Source organism: Medicago sativa, chromosome 3 (genome assembly GCF_051527215.1).
Source record: "Medicago sativa cultivar Bolivia chromosome 3, Bolivia_mono, whole genome shotgun sequence".
Classification (NCBI taxonomy): Eukaryota; Viridiplantae; Streptophyta; class Magnoliopsida; order Fabales; family Fabaceae; genus Medicago; species Medicago sativa.
Genome location: NC_140751.1, coordinates 71,075,318 through 71,097,834, shown reverse-complemented (window position 1 = coordinate 71,097,834; position 22,517 = coordinate 71,075,318). Strand labels below are relative to the sequence as shown.

The 22,517-nt window shown below is 31.0% G+C and overlaps 1 protein-coding gene and 1 pseudogene across 2 annotated transcripts; one reads left to right on the top strand and one right to left on the bottom strand.

Moving 5' to 3' along the window:
* Nucleotides 1–3,802: 3,802 nt before the first annotated feature.
* On the bottom strand, nucleotides 3,803–7,971 carry LOC146939785 (BTB/POZ and MATH domain-containing protein 3-like; annotated as a pseudogene). Its single transcript, XR_015031764.1, has 3 exons — nucleotides 7,705–7,971; nucleotides 6,557–6,835; nucleotides 3,803–4,537 (listed from the first exon to the last, which is right to left on the bottom strand). The product of XR_015031764.1 is annotated as a BTB/POZ and MATH domain-containing protein 3-like (transcript).
* Nucleotides 7,972–9,234: 1,263 nt separating this feature from the next.
* On the top strand, nucleotides 9,235–13,747 carry LOC146939784 (S-adenosyl-L-methionine-dependent methyltransferases superfamily protein). The gene is made up of 9 exons (XM_085753329.1): nucleotides 9,235–10,062; nucleotides 10,183–10,332; nucleotides 10,583–10,853; nucleotides 10,980–11,090; nucleotides 11,504–11,663; nucleotides 12,079–12,336; nucleotides 12,457–12,579; nucleotides 12,698–12,775; nucleotides 13,182–13,747. Exons 1-9 carry the CDS (start codon nucleotides 9,412–9,414, stop codon nucleotides 13,387–13,389), a joined length of 2,010 nt encoding a protein of 669 aa, XP_085609455.1. The 5' UTR covers nucleotides 9,235–9,411; the 3' UTR covers nucleotides 13,390–13,747.
* Nucleotides 13,748–22,517: the final 8,770 nt, after the last annotated feature.

Genomic DNA, 22,517 nt, shown 5'->3' with positions numbered 1-22,517 from the left:
AAATGTGTTGTCTTCGTTGCTTCGTTAAAAAGAGGGTGTATCATTTTCACTGGAATGCGTGCGCCACGTAGGATTCTCACGTGGTTCAACTAACACGTGGCGTGATGTAAGCCGTTATTTTCTTCGTTGATTTGTGGCCACGAATTTTAAAGAAGTTTCTGGAATGTATGAAAAGTCCAAAAATTCTAGGGCCGTGTTCATTAAGAGCACTTACGTGGGGGTTAGTTCTGTCGCCACGTGTTGTTTGGTCCTTCAACTGACAATCATTAAGTTTTATTACGGTTTGACACGTCATCGATGGAAGGTGCTCCAATGAAGTTGAGTTTGGTGGGTGGGAATGGGATGTGAGTTAGAATAGTGTTATTTTTGGCAATTCAAATGATTTATGATTTTATGCAATTGGACAAATTTGAGCTAAGATTCTTGTGGTTAAGTGACTTAGATGTGTCCTTATTTTCCTTTCCTAATCCAAGGACAACGATATATATAATTTGAAATAATTCATCTAAATTAATTATGAAATGAAATAACAAAAGGTAAGACTTTTCTTTCAAAAAAAGGTAAGACTTTATGGAGGAATAATATTATTAGGAAAAAGTTTATGTCTAACATCAGATAGATATGACTTTTGATAAAAATTTTATAAAAAGAGATATTTTTCATGTAATAAATCAGTTTTGCAACGATGAGTTAGAACTAATATCAACTTCAACAAATATGGAGTTATATTTGTTCAATTTCTTAAAAAAACTTCAAAAAAAATTGTTTTATTTTTAGTCATGAAATACAAACATTATTCTCGTCGAATTTTTGTAAGATACACGGAGAAAAAAAAACAGACAATGAAAAGCAAGAAAAGAGTTAGAAAGATATCTTACATATGCGGAACACCTTTCGAACCACCAAAAGCCAATAAATCTAGCATTAGAGGGAACAAAACACCCAAAAAATTCATTTATCATACATTTTTTTTTAAATAAAAGAGGATTGACTTCTAAAAACGAATAAGAATTCCATAGTTACATGAATGTTTTTAAACATATAAGTCCTAAAAATGTCATAAAAAAGGAGACTAGAGACCTCACTATGACGTGTTTCTATAATATGAATGTTAAAAGAATTTGAAGAGAAACTAAGATTAGTTAACCAATCAACACTCATATTTTCTTTTTGTCACGTATGATTGAAATGCATATGCCAATAATCTATCATTTATGTCTACATCTTATTAAGTTATCATTTATGTCTACGTCTTTCATAAATTATTAATGTATTAATGAATTATTTTGATCTATCAAAATTCAAATCCATCTAACCTATTCTTTTTACCACCCTTAGATTTAAGTGAGCTCTAAGACTCGATTAATCTAATTTTGTTCTATAAAGAATAAATAATAACAAAAGTGTGCTTAATTCTCAATTTTCTTAAATGACTCGTTTTTCAATTTTATGTATGGTACACTTCAATATGTAGCCTGACTTTGATACTTCAATATGGAGCATGACTTTAACTTTACAAGAATTCATTCCAATTTTATGGAAGACAACGACCAATCCAAACTGAGATCCTCACATATATGTAGAAATGGACAAAATAGTTTTGTAAAATAAAAATGTGGAACTCTCAACACATTTGTTATTGGACATCTCAAAAGTGACTAAAGTAGATGTTCCAATTAATCTTAAATAATTTTTCATACAATTATAAAATTTTAAATGAGGATCATTTAAAATTTGTTTAACTTTTACAATTATTTTAATATAAATTAATTAATACTATAAAAACTACGACATTATATTCAATAATTGGATAAAAAGTACATATTCAATCGAATTTCATGAGTATCATTGTGTCCATCTTTAAATTTTATACTCCATCCGTTTCAAAATGAGTGTCGCTTTAATTAAAAAAAATTGTTTCAAAATGATTACGACGCAAATGCAGTTATTAAATAGGTCCATTTTAAAGCGACACTCATTTTGAAATCTACTTGTCCTGTACTAGAAAAGATTACGACGCAAATGCAGTTATTAAATAGGTCCATTTTCAGGATGGTTCCATTATTAACGTGGCTATCAAGCTTCAGTTATTAACTTTATTGATTGATTATTTGATTCATCAGCCCTGTGGTTAAGAATAGCAGAGAAATTATTGATGTGGTCGGGTCCATGGTAAAAACGATATGTAACTAACTCATCACTTTGCGTCAAAAAAAACTCATCACAATCAAAATTATATTTATGAAGTTATGAACGAAGAATTCGTGAGAAGCTAGAACCGTTAGATGTTTATTCACAATCATTGGACTGTTCCTGGTATGAGATCTTGTGGCAAAGAAGAGGTGATGTTTTATTCATTTGATGTCGGCATGATTGTACGATTTCTTATCATTGGTTGATGGTTGTCAATTATATAATAATTGATAAAATGTACGTATAAATGATTTATACATGGGATATGGTTGTTGAAATGTCTATTTTTATCTTACCAATCACAAAAGAATTAATATGGCTAAGACAACGATACGAGAATGAAGAGAAATAATAGTCCATTTTGTATGAAATAATGTGCACAACTTCTACAAAAGTTTTAAAATTATTTGGTTGGATGTTGTGATTTGAGTTCGAACTTCAACTCTTGCACTTATGTATTTGAGTTTTTGATGACTATTGTTATTTCATCTATCTAAAATAATAGAAATAATAAACCATGCTTACAATTGTATTAGTACAAATCATGGTGATTTGATAAAAATCAATTGTTGTTTATCGTGATTTTGGTAGTTCATTGTGAATTTGTCAAACTCAGCATGCATCCAAACGTGCACTTATAATGTTCTTTGTTTTAGTTTAATAGAAAAGAAAAAAAAAATATCATTTATATTTCAAATTGTGGCTTGATTTTTTTTTTTTATAGTCATTATGCAAATAATTTGGCTACTCATCCAGGGATGATAATAGAAATGGTTTGCTAGTTTCTTTTTTACTTGTATCTGTAAAATAAAATATCAAATTTCTTTAAATAATAGACCATTTTGTTTCTAATATTTAGAGAAATGTTGTTTAATTGATTTTGTATGTATAGAGTATTGTAAGATTATAGACTTAATTGTAACGACTGAAAATTGATGACTAAAATTTCTCAAAAAACTATTGAAAAACTAAAATTGGACATTTCTCACAATCACAAAATATGATCAATTTCAAAAATAAAAGAAAATTTGATTGACCTGAAAACTAACATAGACCACAGTCTACTTTAAAATAAATAAATAAAAAATGATAAAGGATAAAGAAATGCCTTTAGATCATTGTTCAAGTAACCAAAGGAAATAGTTTTTGCATAGAAAATGGTATAATTATTACGTTGCCAAGTGTTTAACTCAAATGATATAATGTGTGGTTTGAATTGATGGTCTCTGAAAACGAGTTAGCGTGTGAAAGGGTAAACTGGTGCACTGAAGCTCCCGCATACGCAGGGTCCGGGAAGGGGTCCCACCATTTGGTGTATTGTACGCAACCTTACCCTGTTTTACACAAGAGGCTGTTTTCAGGACTTAAACCCGTGACCTTACAGTCACATGACAACAACTTTAGCGGTTAGCGTGTGAAGCTTGAAATTTTTTCAATAGAAACTAAATCTCGTTAACTAAAACAAGTTGATTTGGAATTAGCCTACACTAAGACCATCTGATCAAAGAGAGGACCTTCAACCTCAAGTTCTTATCAACAGGGCTGGCAATGGCAACACCACTTTTCGTAAGCTCACGACGGTCAATATCTAGTAGAGAAATGCTAAATATCGCAAGAGAATGTCTTATGAATCCTTCACAACTTAATACCACTACTGTCTTATGAAACCACACCTTAACTGCAATCTTTTCTTACTTACTTTCTATTCTATTCAATAAACCATTCAGCCATTTGCCTATTTCATGTCTGAACTCTCCACAGATACATGACAGATAGACAAGGTCACACTACAAAACCCAGTTACCTATATAGGGGAAACAAAATGGGGATAGGTCTACCCTTCCAAGACATCATTGCAAAAACAAATATATCAACTATTTACTACTACTAGTATTCTTATTAAACTCATCAAACATGGTATACCCTACATTAGAAATTTGGAACTGATCTAATGTCAAACTATAGTTGAAAATGTTGTCCAGATTAGCCCTTTGAGACAAGGTATGAGGGATAGAAACTTCACAAATAAAAGTTGAGGAATCAGGTGAAAAGAAATCCGAGAATCACTCGTATAGACAGACAGTTTCATAACTTTTCAAGGTTGAAGATACAGATTTTAAATTACTTTTACGTACGCCTCCTGACACGCCTGCCAATTGGATTAGTTATTATGATGCCCCTCCTCCATCTGCTATATCTTGCCCGTATATGCTACTGCCACTTCTTTTCCCGCTCAACGTCTGACCTGAGTTATCATCCACTGATGCAAAAGTCTCTAGCAATTCTAATAACATTGAAGGACAGCTCTCTTTCAAATGCAAAAAAGCTTCGGACTGCATTACAGCTGCACAAAGCATAATAATACATCAAAAAGTATTGAAAAGTTGAGATTTCAATGGTTCGAAAAGGCGCTAAGAGCAAGATTTGAATTTATTTAAATTCCTATAGAGTATGCAGTGAGCAAAATTAAAATTAAAATAACAAGTCATTAAAACCTCAAAGATATTGTTTCTGAACAGCGACAAAACATTTATTCCAAGACTAGTAGATGCAAGAGAATGGAAGAAGCCTCAAACAAACCCCCTTTAAGAATAATTTCAAGAATTTGAAATTCAACACCAAATTCCAAACAATTTTCAAATCCACTAACTGTGCATAAACTTGATATTTCATGCATAGAACCTTCTAAAATTGCTCCAAGTTGCAACAAGATGAGGTGCCATGGAAAGGGGGGAAATGAAAACCTTGACAGAGGTGGAAAATTTTGGTAAGTACAGGAAATTGAATCACCATGACGATTTCATGATAAGCTCACTTCAAAATCAATCAATACGCAAAATTATGAAATCTGGACTACTAACGCACATCACCATTTCCTTTTATTTATATGATATCAATAATTTATATAAATAAACATAGATGATGAAAAGAAGAAATTACATGTCATTACACGCATTGTTGTAACTCGAAAAATAGGGCAACACAATACAAATGAAAACGAGAAATAAGAAAGATGTTAAAAAGAGCAAGAAAAAGATCATAGCCATGGGAGTCAAATGGGGCCAGGCTCACGATGCAACTGGTGGGAGACGCATAGTTGCCACTGCTCGAGGCCACAGACGGAGATGCTGAATGAGGCTCAGTCTGAAGATGAAGATGACAGAGCTCAAAGCAGACAAATAAGGAGACTTGCATCGAACACTTAGTAGGAAAGAACGCAGCAGTCGTACAATTGACAAAGAATCATTCATCTTATCCTTCCTCCCTGCTTCTTTCTCATCCTCTTTTCTATTTATCATTTTTAATCCATGGTAATAGTAATTTCTTTATTTTACAGAAACTGTTCTGGTAACCTTTGAAAATTAGTACTGCAATAAAGCTTTTGCTTTCCAAGCCTCAATATTTAACGGACATTTAATAGCTCATGCATCAAGAGGTATAAAAAAGTTTGGCCAGTTTTATTTTCCAAAATACTATCGCATATGTCGGTCGGATTATCAATAAAGTAAGTCGCTGAAACTGCGATTGGTGTGGTATACCAAGTGAATCATCACATCATAGTGACTTTTCAAAATGCTATAACTAGTTACCTCTAACCCGAAATAACCCCCCATATGTCTCTCTTTTTTTCAGGCATCTCGTGTTGTCTCTCTTAATAAAACTACTGCGATTGCTAATTCATATTGTTGCTATAATCATCCTCTCTGCTGAATTAGCAAGGACGTAGTTTTATTAATTGAAAAAACAACGGATTGATCTTTTATGATAAATAATTCACTTGTATAATTGAATGACACAGCCTAAAACAGCATCTAACGGCAACATTGTAAACAGTGCGTAAGTGCACATCTCTCTAGATGATTGTTATTTTCAACAGACAATCTTACAAGTTTTTTCACAAACTTGATGGTAATATACCTAAGCAGAAGAATACACTTTTCATGCAAGCAATGAAGACATCAATGAGGAATGTTAGTTTGTGCACATAAACAAGGCCTAAAACAGTTCATGCAAAATATTGAAACATGAATGTCTGCATATGTCCAAACACATAGATAATCACATTCTTTTCACAAAATATCTACTTAAACTAACTTAGATAGTTCCCTTACCTCCATCATTCCTTCCTCCGTAACTTTATAACTTATGGGAAGAGATCTTTCCAAGAGATTAACGGAAACAAAAATGAAGTCTAAAAGCACACTTACAGAAGGAATGAATGAGATTCAAAAGGATCTCAGGTCATAATTAATTTTGAATGTGAATGTAGATATTAGCTATTAATGAAAAATGAAGGCTGCATTATACTATCAAATCAAACCCCTGCAACACTGTACAAACAATAACATGCAATAGTACGCACCTCCCAAATTTTGTCGGATTTGCAATAAATTTCAAACAGATTGCCTTGAGCTGTGGACAATGGTGTTGCTCGGCCAGGGCAAGTGTTGTGGCTAAGGTCTCAGTATTGATTTCTTCGCACAATTTTGATTCACATAACATTTTTTAGCCTGTAAAGACTATAGAGATCAGCAGCAGGCAATTGACGCTGCACCATGACAGTAAAAGAGCACACAGGTATTGAGCCCATAACCTCATAGATATCAGGAAGTTTGTCCGAGTAAATCAAGAGAAGCATAGCCTGAAAGAAAAAAATAACAGGATTTTCACTCAATCAATCTGCTTAACAATAATGCATGAACAAATAATTGCTTCAGTCCGATATTGTCTACAAGCAAAAAACACATAGCATGAAGATAGTCAGGTAAGAACAATATCTTAAAAAACCAGCCACGATTCACCAAGTATTAGAATGGAATGATCTCATAATTGATGTAATCAGTTGTCAGTATTTAACAAAAGACTAGAATGATGAAAATATCAAACCCTTTATGTTTATTTTAATAGAGACAACTCGCTCCGTTTCACTCTACCACAAACAATTATTTTGATAATATACACCAAATTCCTACTAACTGCTTCACAAACAAATGCAAACAGAAATCGTGAATTGGTTCACGGGTACCAACTCACGGTACTCCTGTGATTTGGTTCATTAGAGTTCGTGTGCATTTCGCCGAAAACCAAGTACCAAAGCATGAACAGTGCTCTGGATTAAAAACTGATAATACGTAACGGCTAAAAAAAAACCTGGTTAGTTAAACAAGGGAAACAGCATCTTTGAATTGCATTATGCTTCAGTTTTGCTTCGCTGCTTAAGTACTCTTCACAATCTGCTGTTAATCATATTAGAATTAGCAATTAAAGTACATAAATATTAAAGGAAATCATGTTCCAACTATTGATAGCTTACAAATAAAATAGTAGAAAGTATCATGAACCCAAATAACGCACAAACTATATATACCCCACGTATCAAAGAGAAATGCAAACCACTGACTATGTTCCATATATCACAAATGGGATTAGGCATTCTATTTCTTATAATAACGTTAGAATGCCAAATCATTTCACTGTCCAGATATATCAGCATATATTATAACAACCTACCTTGAAGATAAAGGGCTCAATTTCCTCCATGCAAGGATCCCCACCAAGTCCAAAAAACTGAGCTCTAAACATAGATGAGCTCCAAGCCTTTATTTAATGATTATATTTATGTTTTTTTTTCCTATTATTTATAGAAATAAATTTAGAATAAAGGGATATGATTCAGTTTAATGTAAGGTAGACCTTCTGAATCAAAGAACACTTGGAAATGTTCCATGATCACATTAACAAGACTCACACCCAAAATCTTTAAATCGAAAATCTATATTTTTACCACTAGACAAATTATTTGGAGTTTTGCTCTCTTTCTATTTGGAGTCGTGAACTATTTCTTTTCTAACACTCAATATTTTATTGGGTGAAATCAATGTGTGTTATGCATTTTAAAAATAGGGCACATATAAAGTGGTTGTTATTGAGTGTCACATATAGGGTGGAGTTTAACATGGGAAAGGTTAATCCTTTCCCACCATGGGTCACATAAGATAAATGGTTAGATTGTGCAGTTCTATTAAACCTTATCATGTTCTCCCACACCTAATCTTAACAGCTTCTCTTTCCAAACTTTTCTCATCATCTACTGCCGCTGCATCCCCATCACCTTTAGCTACAGCTACAAACCCATTGTTAATTCAATCTTCAACCTCAAACCCATTTCATGGAAGGGAAAATTATCAAAGGGTCACCAATCAGTTTAAAATACAGTCAAAAGAGGGAACAAAATCTTAGAATTTTGTCAAATTTGAAAAGTAATTTGTGAACAGAAAAACTAAAATAGAAAAAACTCGGATGTCCACATAGGAGATGAATGGAAAACCCAAAAATTTGATGGAATGGGTTCATATGTTTAGTTTTAATTATTCCTTTTTAATAAATTTCAAACAAGGGGTTATGTGTGTGTTTGAAAGTGAAACTAACAAGAAACAAGAGGTTTCAACAAGCAAGTTTTTGCACTGATTTTGCTTTGATTCATGGGTTGCTGGAATTGAATGTTGATTTTTCCTTTGATTTTTATCATGATTTATGGAGGAAGCGAAAATATTAAATTTGGGCCATGAGTTATTCTTTAAGATACTAAAAGAACGTATGCACAGCAAGATTTTTTATTTGATTTTTGTTTAAGAAGTTTTTCCAGTTTTCATTGTTGAAAGGTTGAAGATGAAGTAAAAAAAAATCTAGTGTGAAGAGTCTATGATAAGATCAATGTTTCTCTTTTATCTAATGATCCAAACTTACTTTCCCATGGTGGGAAAGGATTAACCTTTCCCATGTTAAACACCACCCACATATAGTGTTGAAAAAAGAGTGGTTTTACTATATTTCTAGAAAGAAAGAAAAAACTATTTTTAACCAACTATTTTTACTTTAGTTTTTTAATATTGACAACAAACTATACATTGTATATAGTTATAGTACTAGTACTAGTATGATGAAAGCAAACCCATGCGGTCGGTAATTTATTTTCTCTAACTCATGTCACATGACTTATCATACTCCTGTTAAACGAGGAAACTGAGTTTACTGAAATCTAAGAACAAAGTGTGTGATTGTAATAACTATCACTGTCTAGAAGTTTTAGCTCCAAAAAACAGAACACAAAGGTACAAACACACTCTCTACTTTAGTCTTCTTCTCCATTCATCTCAGATGTGACAAATTCATGAACTAGTACTGAAAATCGTTGCTTTCCGATCCATAAATCAAACTATGAAATCACCAATCAATGTCGAATTTCTCAAAACAACCAACGCTCTCAAAATCGTTGCTTTCTTCTTCATTTCCTTCACTTTCTTCTACTTAGGTAAACATTGGTCCGATGGATATCAACAACTCATCTTCTTCACCCAAAACTCCGACCCGGATCCCAATCACAATCCAAATCAAGCTGTTTCAATTTCCCCTAATTTCAATAAAAACTTCAACCTTTCCGCACTAATCGATCAAGAAAAAACCCTAACACAACCTCCTCCACCATCACCGCCACCACCGCCACCGCCGGCGGATTCGGTGGAGAAATTCGGGATCGTGAACGAGAATGGAACAATGTCGGAGGAGTTTGAGATTGGGAACTTCGATCCAGCGATGGTGGATGATTGGGTTAACGAAACGCAAGTTGAGAAGGAAGGTTCTGAGAGTGTTACGAAATTTGCGATCAAGAAATTTGGGTTGTGTTCACGAGGTATGAGTGAGTATATACCTTGTTTGGATAATGTAGAAGCGATTAAGAAGTTGCCATCGACGGAGAAAGGTGAGAGATTTGAACGGCATTGTCCTGAAGATGGTAAAAAGTTGAATTGTTTGGTTCCTGCTCCTAAAGGTTACCGTGCCCCAATTCCATGGCCCAAAAGCAGAGATGAGGTCAAAATTTTATTTTTATTGTTTCTGTTTTCAATTAAGCTAAATGGGTGTTTTAAAGTTTTAATTTTTGATTATGTATGTGTTCATATCATTGAATTAGTGGTTTTTTTTTGGGTGTAGGTATGGTTCAGTAATGTTCCTCATACTCGTCTTGTCGAAGATAAAGGTGGCCAAAACTGGATTTCCAGAGACAAAGATAAGTTTAAATTTCCAGGAGGCGGTACACAGTTTATACACGGCGCGGATGAATACTTGGACCATATTTCCAAGGTTACTTACTATATTTGGTTTAATTATACATTTGCAATCAACATCATTTCAATGTTTCACACTGCATCATAGTATTATTTTGCTACATTAATGGTTGCAAAATAGTGAAATATGATTGGATGTTTGTGTAAAATAGTTTTAAACTATTAATCTATAGTATCAATTAGATTCTATCATATTATTTGGTTTCACCTTTTGTTGGATAGTGTAATGTATCTTGTTGGTTGATGATGAATATATGCTTTTGTAGATGATTCCTGAAATTACATTTGGCCGGCATATACGAGTTGCTCTTGATGTTGGCTGTGGTGTTGCTAGTTTTGGTGCGTACTTACTGCAACGGGATGTTGTCACCATGTCAGTAGCTCCCAAGGATGTTCATGAGAATCAGATTCAGTTTGCTCTTGAGCGTGGGGTACCGGCCATGGTGGCAGCATTTGCAACTAGACGTTTATTATATCCAAGTCAGGCTTTTGACTTGATACACTGTTCTCGCTGTAGAATTAATTGGACTCGAGATGGTATGTGTTTTTCTCTCTTGTATAATGAGCAATAGTTCTAGGTAATTTAAATTTGATGGTGATGTCTCAATGTTGTTATTTACATTATGACACTTAAAAGTTGAAACTTGTTTACTTGTGATGAAGATGGGATATTGCTGCTTGAAGTTAATAGGATGCTTAGAGCAGGAGGGTATTTTGTATGGGCTGCCCAACCAGTTTATAAGCACGAAGAAGCTTTAGAAGAACAATGGGAAGGTATAGTTGATACAAGTTTCCATTTAGATTGAATTTGTTGAAGCATTTTAGCTATGGTATTATTGAATTTCAGTATTCTTCTATGATATATCTTTGACCTAGACCTCTCTCAACAATTTGATTGCTATTCAAAGCAAAACTTTGATCTTTTGTGTTCCCCTATAATGTTTATTTATAATAATTTACTTTTTTTCTGTTACGTGTCTTATATGCTATGACTTGAGGAGAAGCATCTTAAACTGTACAGTGTCAAATAGGTTCATGTTTTTTATTCTTAGATAATGCCTTTCCTACTTTTCTCGAACTGACTTGAACAGTCAATTAGTTATTGGGGTTTGCCTAACTTATTATTATTAAGAAATGCTGCCTGTTCTATGATGAGTCAATGTAACTCTGGGTTTTGTTGTCTACAGAGATGCTTAATCTTACCACTCGACTCTGCTGGAAGTTTTTGAAAAAAGATGGCTACATTGCAGTATGGCAGAAACCTTTTGACAATAGCTGCTATTTAAACCGTGAGGCAGGAACTAAACCTCCTCTATGTGACCCAAGTGATGACCCTGACAATGTTTGGTATTGTTTTCAAGCCTCAGATCTTGTCACGATTATAATTATGCACATTTTTTTATAGGAGATCCATAGTCAAGTCTGTCAATTTTCATCCATTTGAGTATCATAAAAAATAATATATATAAATTTACTATCATTCTTTTATGTTATGTTGTAGTTCATAGAGTATTCCATGATATAATCAGAGTTAAATGTAGGTCCATTCTTGCTATGTTAAAACACCCTAAAAAAGTAAAACTAGTTCCTTTCTTCATTCTGGTTACACTTTTGACATTTATACTGCTCATGAGAAAGAAAACTGATAATGAGCTGTATCAATAATTTATGCTGAAGCATGATAGCTTCTCATCCATCTTACTGTTATTATCAAATTTAATGGCTCATTTTGTTGATTTTATTATTTGCTTTATTTATCTAGGTATGTTGATCTAAAAGCATGCATCTCTGAATTGCCTAAGAATGAATATGAAGCCAACATTACCGATTGGCCTGCGCGTTTGCAAACCCCACCTAATAGGCTTCAAAGTATAAAAGTTGATGCTTTCATATCCAGAAAAGAGCTTTTTAAGGCAGAATCAAAATACTGGAATGAGATAATAGAAGCTTATGTTCGTGCTTTGCACTGGAAGAAAATAAGATTAAGAAATGTTATGGACATGCGAGCAGGTTTTGGAGGGTACTGCATATGTCTTATTTGCTTCCTTGTTGTTAATATACATCAGGGATTTTCTGATAACTATTTTCAAATATACATGTTAAAAAAAACTATTTTCAAATATATTTGTGTGTTTTGCAGATTTGCAGCAGCATTGATTAAGCAGAAACTTGACAGCTGGGTTATGAATGTTGTTCCCGTCAGTGGTCCAAACACCTTGCCTGTCATATATGACCGTGGATTGATTGGAGTTATGCATGACTGGTATGTTACTAACCTTATTCAAGATATATAAAAGACACTAGTGTTCTCAATGTGGTAATGTATCCTCCGCATTACTTTTTTGTCGGCATGTAATAATATTTCATGATTTATGCTATAGGTGTGAACCATTTGACACCTATCCGAGAACCTATGATTTCCTGCATGCAGCATACCTGCTCTCTGTTGAAAGGAAAAGGTACCCTTTTCTCCACTTTATTTTTTTGAAAGAACCCTTTTCTCTACTTGTTTGCTCCATTATCTCCTTAACTGCCTAGGATTTGATGTATTTGTTTTGTGATGTTGAAAAGAAATTGGTTGCTGGAAATATGTAGGGGACAATAGTTTGACAGGAATTTATGTAGGGATTAAAAACGAAAGTTGGGATATTTATAGACAAAAAACTTATTTAACATTTTAAGACTTGTGAGAATTTTCCAATCTACATATTTGTGCATCTTGAAACAACTCAATTTGTTGTTCCCATATTTAGAGAAAGTGCTGTTATTATGTCTTTACAAGTACTACAGTGCTAATTGCAGATAAGAAACTTGTAACACTGATTATGTGTAATTTTTTACTTATGTTACATTTCTCTCTACTAGATGCAATGTGTCATCGATTATGGTTGAGATGGATCGGATACTAAGACCTGGTGGACGTGTATACATCCGTGATTCTCTTGCCATAATGGATGAGCTTCAAGAGATTGCCAAAGCAATAGGCTGGCACGCATCACTCCGTGACACAGCCGAGGGGCCTCATGCAAGTTATAGGGTATTGGTTTGTGATAAGCATCTGCTACGCGCTTGAAACAATGAGGTGGTAGCATGTGTTATTTTTTATACAGTAAACCACATAACATGGCAAATTAGTCATTTGAGAAGTACGCGAAGATGCAACTTGCAAGTGTAAAAGTATCACTTCCTCACAAGAGGCAGTGAACAATTGTTTATTTATTTATACTACTGGGTAGGCATAAGTATCCCAAACAGCTGCATACGTCAACTGCACCGTCTAACTTATTTGTATAATTCAATTTATTTGTATAATAGTACAAACCTCTACGTAGTGTATCTGTTATATTATTCAATGATGTTTACTACAAAGTCCAGTACCTGCTATTTATGTTTTGCTAATCTAAAATTTAATATGCACTCTTATATGTGAAGTTGTTTGGTCTGTGTGTTAAGAATCAATTATTTTCTTTTCTTTTTAAGAATTTCTTTAGGTAGTTTTTTTTTTTTTTTTTTTTTGTAATCTGAACAATTTCACTTTGTATGTGTATTTGGAATTTTTTCACATTCCAGAAAAGTAATTTCCTATATTGAATCCGCTGATCATAAAACAACGACGATGATTTGATTTCAATAGATAAAATTAGAATCGATTTTTTTCTTCTTGAATGCATAGTATGGACAATAGTTATTTGCAGTAATTGTAATCAGAATGGATGAGACTCAGCAATGACTTGTAAAGAATGTTAGGTATTTTATGTCTAGAAGATTTTAGAAAGAGAAAAAAAAAAAGTGGTGAAGAGTTTGGAACTTGATTGGAGCCAGAAGATGAATTCATATACATAATAAACGCCAAACAAAGATGTTGAGTTATTGGAAGACGAATACATAATAAACGTCAAATAAAGATGTTGACTTTTAAATGAACCTCTTCGTGCCAAATAATTATAGTTTGGTTGTTGTTTACAGGTTGATTCCTTGATGTCAAGTAATTGTAAACACTAGTGATTGTATTTGGAAGAGACACATGAAGTTGGCAAATTCACGTCATTCACATCAATCTAAAAACAATAGGTTTAAAAGTGCACAACAGTCACTCCCAAGCCAACATCCTCCTTCATTTCCAAGTCTCGCCTCCCTCCCCCCAACCTAACAAAAACATGTCTGACACAGTCGTCAATTTGTTATCAAAAAGATTAAAAAGACGATTTAATCTATCCTTCAAAGTACCTCCCTCCAACTAAAGATCCCACCAAAATAAAATGCCTACTCCATCCTCAATTAAAGACAAACTAATACTTAGACACGTGTGATGTGATGTATGCGAAGTTAATTTATTTTTTTTGGGTACAGATGTGAAGTTAATTATTAATGACTAATATATCACTCTCTTGTATCGATTTTTATAGAATATTAAATGAAATCTCTATTATATATATTTGCGCTATTTTTCTTTTAAAGTACACGTGGCAACCTATTAGTGAAAGTGTCATTTAATGTTATTTCTCATGTACACATAAGATATGATGGGGTTTATAATAGGAAAAAAACAAACAAAATTGGAATCCAAATTAGGTAACCGAAAATGTTGTTCAAAAAGTCAGAATTTGAAATTGTTGTTTAATGCACCAATGTTTTCTTTTATGTACACGATAAATATGAAAAAGTTTATAATAGAAACAACAATTATAATTTGATGAATTATCCTAAAATGTTATCTCTATTTTATAAGAGTATTTAGTGCACATGATTTCAATCAAAAGTGATCAGAATTTTACGGAAAAAATTAACAGAATTTTACGGAAATAATGAAAAAATAGGATTATTGTTATTTCCTTAACAAAATTTTATAGGAGTATGTTATGCATATAGTGCTTATTTCCTAATCTCTATCTCTATTATAAACATTTGTCTTAATTTTTTTTTGATAGCACACGTGTCATGCTAAAATCTAAGGTGCATTTAATGTTTTTTTATTTACACAACAAAATGTAATATGCTGAAATTTTAAGGTGCTTTTAATATTTTTTTTTATTTACATGACAAAATGTAATATGCTAGAATTCTAATGTGCATTTAATGTAATGGTTTTTTGAATGGTAACCTTTTTTATATGTTATGAAATTTTTATAAATATTATCAATTTATAGTCACAAATAATGTGATTTGCAATATTTTTTGGAAACAATAATGTGATTTACAATATAAATTGAAATGACTAGAAAGGTTCAAATACAATAAAAATAAATAAAATATAACATAAATTTTGGTTATCATTTTTTTTTATCTATATAATTTTATACTAATATTTTTTTAAAAGGGTTGATATTTACTTATATACAATACTAAATTTAATATAATTGAATAATATACACATATGTTGTTATTAATCGATAAGGACTATACATGACCAACTAATATTAAAAGGAAATAAATTATTCTAACATATCAAGTAATCAAGTTAATTATATGTCATCAACATTTTGCATCAATCATGAGATTTATTTTCTTACTTAAGTACAACCAATAAAAATATATCATGAGTCACTTTTTAATTTGTAAACCAATCAGATTATAACATGCATCATAGTTTGATTTGTAAGCCAATCAGATTCTAACAAGTGTAATTTTTTCATCATCATATCAATATGGTTTATTAATGTATAGCTATGTATGTATGTATTAGAGTTAAGGGTTCAAACGCAATTTGATAGTTTCCTTTTCACTATATATAGTTGTTTTGTCTTACATCATTTTAATTTGCCTATGTCATTCACACTTTCTTACTAAATTAAAAAATCGCACTAAAATTCAATAACATCTCTAAGATCAATTCAGTGAAAGAATCATGGAGCATGGTCATCTGGGTTGTTCATGTTTAAAAAATTTCTTTCATGATGTAAACTGTAACTCTTGCATATTCTCACTAGATATCATTATGATGGATGCATCTATATGTAAATATTATAAAAAACCATGTTTTTATTGGAATAATTGATGTTATTTATTTTGATGTGATTCATTTTAGTTATCTTCATTTTAGTTATTTTTGTTTTTGTTGTAGACCATTTTGTGAGAGTTGGTTGATGAGGTTTCTTATAAGATATTTTTTTCTCTACGAGATCTTAGTAAATTGACTATATATATAAAAAATGATAAGGTTTTAAAAATTAAGTTTATTTTTATTTTTATGCTATTATAATTCATCTTTTTTTTTTTTGTATTATATCCCAACCCAATGAATGAATATGGAATTTGTGTATGACATTCAATCAGAAATAGATATGTGATATTATTTATATTGGATCTTTGCATGATCAAAATAGCGAGTGCGGTCATATTAAAAAATGTCCGTAAAACTCCGTACAATCTTGAAAATTATTTAAAATATATCATGAACATTCAATAATATAGAGAATAACATCAATCATTCTGTATAATTAAAGTGTGATCTCTTAGTAAAATAATTTTGTGACAAACTTAATAATACATTGGTCCAATTACACTTTGAACCGGAGGGTTAACACTAAAATAAAGGAAAATTGTTTTCAAATTTTTTCTAGCAACTATTATTCATATTTCTTTTTATGTGATGCAAAATAATATATGCCTCATAATATTATATTTTTTGGAAAGAGTATCAACCAAAATTTTTTAATTTGAAATCGAGTGAAGCTAAATATGTCATCCTTTGTGATCAATTTCAAATTATTCCCTTCCATTTAATTTGAGTAATAAACAAGAGAACTCAGTCATAAATGTTGTTTAATTTTCAATTATGTTGATTAATCTCTCATTTATTTTGTGTTTCATCATAAAAAGATCCTATAAAGGAATAATTTCATTACATCATGTAATTTACATGACTGTATTATTTTTATATTATGCTGAATTGCAAGAATTACGTGAAAAATCTCAATTTGTATAAAAGAATTACATGAACAAAAATATGACTTATCAATGATCTGTCCTCACTCCCTTGAAAAAAATGATCTTTCCTCACTTTATAAATTATTAATAGTCAAATGTAACTGAGATTATGAGTATTTCGAAAAGTTTCTCAGTATGTTAAATTATCAAATTGGTCTCTATTTAACAACTTACTATCAATTAAGTCTCTATATTTTAACAATTTGGTTCTCTATATTAACTTATTATACTATCAAGTTGGTTCTCTATTTATCCACTTACAATCAAATTAATCCTTAGTATATTTTAGGGTTAAGATCTCCTCCATTCTATTTCTTAAAATAAAAGGAGAGCTCCATTACTATAATTTTATGTGTATAAATCACATAAATGCTTATAAATGTCACATGTTTTAGAAATACGCATGAACAACAGCAAACTCAATCACGAAATCAGAATGAATTGATGAAGATTTGAATGTCATTAACTTAATGAAGGAAGGACGTTCTCTCACAGTGTAAAAAAATTAATAAAATTGTTTAAATAATAATTACTAACATTTTATAAATTACTCAAGAACATAAGAAAATTGAATAATTATAGAAATAGTAATAATGATTTTGAAGGAGAATTAAAGGATATTAATATTATTAATATGTGCTAGCCTGTTCTATTTTTAAGTATGGTAGCATGTCATTGATTCACTCTTTTTGCTATTATTACTAATAATAACATTATCAATGAAAGTTGAATCAGTTGGTAATGAATTGACTCAACCACAAGGTCGTGGATTCAATTCCCGCTGTAAGTGTGAGGACCTCTTTGGTGTGTGATCTATAAATACCTTAGTAAGTACTCATTGATGTATGAAGCCTATCATGACTCTGATGAGTTCCTAGAGCTCAACTCACTTAAATTTTTTATCATAAAAAATGGTTTTATTTGAAGTGTAAATTCTGATAATAGTCATTTAGAAACCTCAATATTTTATTCAAAATGAAAGTCTCAAATTTGACATTTTCTAAAAGAAAAAGATTATTCACGAACATGGGAAAACAATATAATTATATAAATACTAATAACGACAATATTTTGAAGGAGGATTAAATGATACTCAAAATCAAATTTGAGAAATAACTCACAAAGGTTGTCTTGAAAAAAATTAATGTATGTTATGTCTTTTAATATCATAATGCACATAAATAACCCTTTTTTGTTACAATGAAGGTCTTTTAATACAAAAAATATATTTAGTACATTTATGATTAATTTTACAAATAAAAATGTATATGGGATACTTTCTTTTGAAAGAATATGGGATACTTGACAAAAAAAAATATGGGATAATTTCTTAACGATTATTGGACCATAATGATTATTGAGGTTATGAAATTTAGTGCCTTGAATAAAAAAAAAATCACAATGAATTTCTTTTTGGTAAAAAAAAATTAAAGCTGAGAGAATGTTGATTTTGTACAAGGTAGAAGATCACAAACATATTTACCTTTACCTATTTGTAAGGGTACTAGCAGGGCTCAAAACCCATAATGTATATATCCAATGTCTATCTTTTTACTACTAGACTAAACCCTTAGAGTTGAGAAATTGCGATGAACTAGGAAATGAATCTATATATCAAACTAATCATGACAGGTGACCTATTCGTTATACCTGAATAATCTCTCATCTTGATTTTTTTTATCAATAAAATTATCGATTTAATTGTTCTTGCTGATTGTGATTGTTCGGTCAAACACATTTTTCAAAAGTTATTGGTATTTTATTTTTATTGGTTTGTTGAAAGAGTTAAAAATTTCTTGATAATTAATTTACCAAATAACAAAAAAAAACTAAGAAATAATTCATAATAATTTTCGAGTCTACAATGAGTTAGATCATTAAATCAGGTTAAGAGGAACCACACAAGTGAGATTGAAATCATATATTCAACTAAAACCTTAAGACATTAGGTATATTTGTTCTCTCATTTATATGTTGGTCAACATCTACTTTTGCATAAATTGTAAAACTTTAACTCACACATGACACAATCATTATCTCTCCCTTAAGTGTGAGACTCTACGCGTAAATGATACTGAGACATAGCCATATGCTAAAAAAGGTGGGTTGGTGGTGGTCAATACAAGAATATTTTTGTTCCCTTCTTTCATGAAAAGAGAAAGGAAATTCAAATAAGGGAAAAGATGAAAAATGAATTAACATGATATAAATGATAAAAAAAAAAAAAAGTGTGTGGTTTGCTCGTAAGAGTATAAAGAATAAAGTGAGTTGCCAGTAAATTTATGTGTTGTCTAAGGCCCTATTTGCGAAATTGGAGAGGAAGGGAAGGGATGAGTTTGATGGGATGAGATTAGAGGAAAAAATGAGAGAATTCTTTCAAAAAATTTGAGCGAGAGTTTTTGCATAAAATGATAAATTAACATTTATGATTAATGTATTTTGAGTGTATTATGATGAAAACTAAACTCTCCAAAGCTCTCTCCACCCCTCAAAACCTCAAAAGAGACCATAATGAGTTGCAGATTTTTCGGTAATTATTTTACCATAAAATTAAACTCAATTAAAAAACGCCACATCATTTTAAAATGTTTAATAAATATTTATTTTGTCAACTCATCATAACATATGTATTTTTTCCAATGTCACATTCTACCAAAGACCCAATGTGTAGGAATTTGAAATAAAAAATGTTTAATAAAAAAATAGCATGAAAAAGAAGGACATCCAAAAACTACATTATAAGATTAAAAAAAAAAAAAAAAACAACACTCAAACTAATCATGAAAAATGAAATATCCCATATACCTAAACAATATCTTTGAGAGAAATGATAAGGAAAAAGGAGTATGTGCTTTTTGTTTAAGAGTATAGGAAATAGATTCAAATACTGATAATTACTATTTTGATTAAGGAGTTGGAGATTTGTGAGTAAATATTTAACCAAAAAATGAGACTAAATAAAAAAATGGTACAATATTTTAGAATTTCTAATAAGTATATATTTTGTCAACTCAATAGAACACGTATGCCTTTTTCTATTGTCAAATTCCACAAAATACCAAAAGTGAAGGAATTTAAAATAGTAGAAGTTGAATGAAAAAATATAGTATGAAAACGAATGACATCCAATAACTAAATTTGAATATAAAAAAATTAAACAATTGACATCCAAAACCTAATAAAACAACTATCATAATGTTGGCATAATGTTGAGACTTCTGGGCGAGTATTAACTAGGTTGGATGACCATATTAGGTCAATAACAACTTTTAGGCAAATGAGATTGACATCACATATTCACATAAAACTTTAAGGCATTGGGTATTTTGTTCATCTCACTTACATGTCGTTCAAAATATATTTTTCCATCCAATCTATAACGTTAACTCACACTTGACAATTTAATATATCCTAATTAAGTGTGCGACTATATGCGTCCGTAATTATTTAACGTAATCAAACAAGGTCAGATTGAGGCACAACATGTTCATAAAGGTTGATTGGTGATGATTTCATGGAGGGAGGTTTATGTTCCTTTCTTTCATAAGAAGAGAGAAATGCAACTAGAAAGAAAGAAAATACGAATACAAAATAAATTTGAACATGAGAGAAACAATAAGAGGAAAATATGTAGTATATATTTTATCCGTGAGAGTATAGAATAGATTGACTTACCAATATTTATATGTTTTTCTTGAAGAAGTTGAATATTTTAAAATGTCTAATAAGCATATATTTTGTAAACTCATCATAACTCATCTGCATTTCCCATTGTCACATCCACAAAAGAGCAGATGTGAAGGAATTTGAAATAATAGAGGTTGAATACAAAAATAGAAGGAAAGCTAATGACATCCAAAAATAAAGTTTTATGAAAAAAGGTTAATTAAGTAAATATTCTCTTTAAATATGAAGATTTTTTGTTTTAGTCCCTAGAAATAAAATCACATTTTTTAATCATTTTAACATTTTCTTTTGAAGTTTTTATGGAAAAAATTGTTGACAAATTTTTTTACATGACTAAAAATGCTGATAAAAAACTAAACAACGACTAAAAATGGTGATGAAATTTTTTACAAGGACCGAAAAGTGTTATTTATTTTTGTAGGAATTAAAAATGACAATTTAGTTAATTAACTTTACAAAAAATAGCAAATGACTAGGGGTGTTCGCGGTCCGGTTTGGATCGGTTTTTAGGTAAAAAATCAACCGATCCAAAATAAAAATCACGTGCGATTCGGTTCGATTTGGATGATTATGTTAAAAAAATCCGAACCGACCCGATCCAAATATATGCGGTTTAATTTGGTCGATTTTTGGATATCCAAAGTGCAACATCTAATTTTTTATTAATATTTTTTTTAAGAGGCTTTTTATTAATATTATTATTACTCATACACAGTAAAATAATAGGTTTGATACAAAATATGACATAAATTTATTTAAAAAGTTAACATTACACAATGAAAATGATTGATTATATTTGAAATAGATGAAGTAGTAATAATATAGATTAAATTAATGCTATATATAAGATTAAATACCAATAAGAAATATATTAATGCAATATATAATACTAATAAAATAATAAATAAGTATAAAAATTTATTTTTGTGGTTCCGTTTGGTTCGGTTCGGTTTTGAAAAGGCAATTTGAAATCCGATCCGATCATAGCGGTTTTTTCAAAACAACATCCAAACACATCCAAAAATATTCGGTTTTTTGCGGTTTTCGGTTTTTTTGAATCGGTTTGCGGTTTTATTTTTGGATCGGTTTGGATTTGAACACCCCTACAAATGACATCCAAACGCCAAAAAAATAGTTCATCATAATGTTGATTGTACAAAGGAAGCCTACATTTGGTTGGAACATCATATTAAGTTAAGAGGGATCACACAAGTGAGACTTACACCAGATCTTCGCTTAAAATGTCTATTAAATATGTACTTTGTCAACTCAGCATAATTGTGTGTACCATTTTATAATCTAAAATAATAAAGGTTGACTAAAAATATAGCATCAAACCGAATAACATCCAAAATGTTGTGAATTCCAGTGGAGCATAAGCTGAGTTGGTCAATCACATTAGGTTAAGAGAACCCATAAAAGTGAGACTAACATCACACGTTCATCCAAAACCTTAAGACATTATGTATATGAGTCGTCTCACTTATATTTTTCTCACCACCTACTCACTCATACATGACAAATTAACTTCTCTCTTAAATGTGAGACTCTCTACATTGTAATCTGGTAACATAACCAAATAAAGTT

Coding starts and splice junctions, on each gene's coding strand:
- LOC146939784 (XM_085753329.1), top strand. CDS start 9,412: ATGAAATCACCAATCAATGTCGAATTTCTCAAAACAACCAACGCTCTC. Junction 11,091..11,503: donor TTTAGAAGAACAATGGGAAG/GTATAGTTGATA, acceptor TGTTGTCTACAG/AGATGCTTAATCTTACCACT. Junction 12,776..13,181: donor CTCTCTGTTGAAAGGAAAAG/GTACCCTTTTCT, acceptor TCTCTCTACTAG/ATGCAATGTGTCATCGATTA.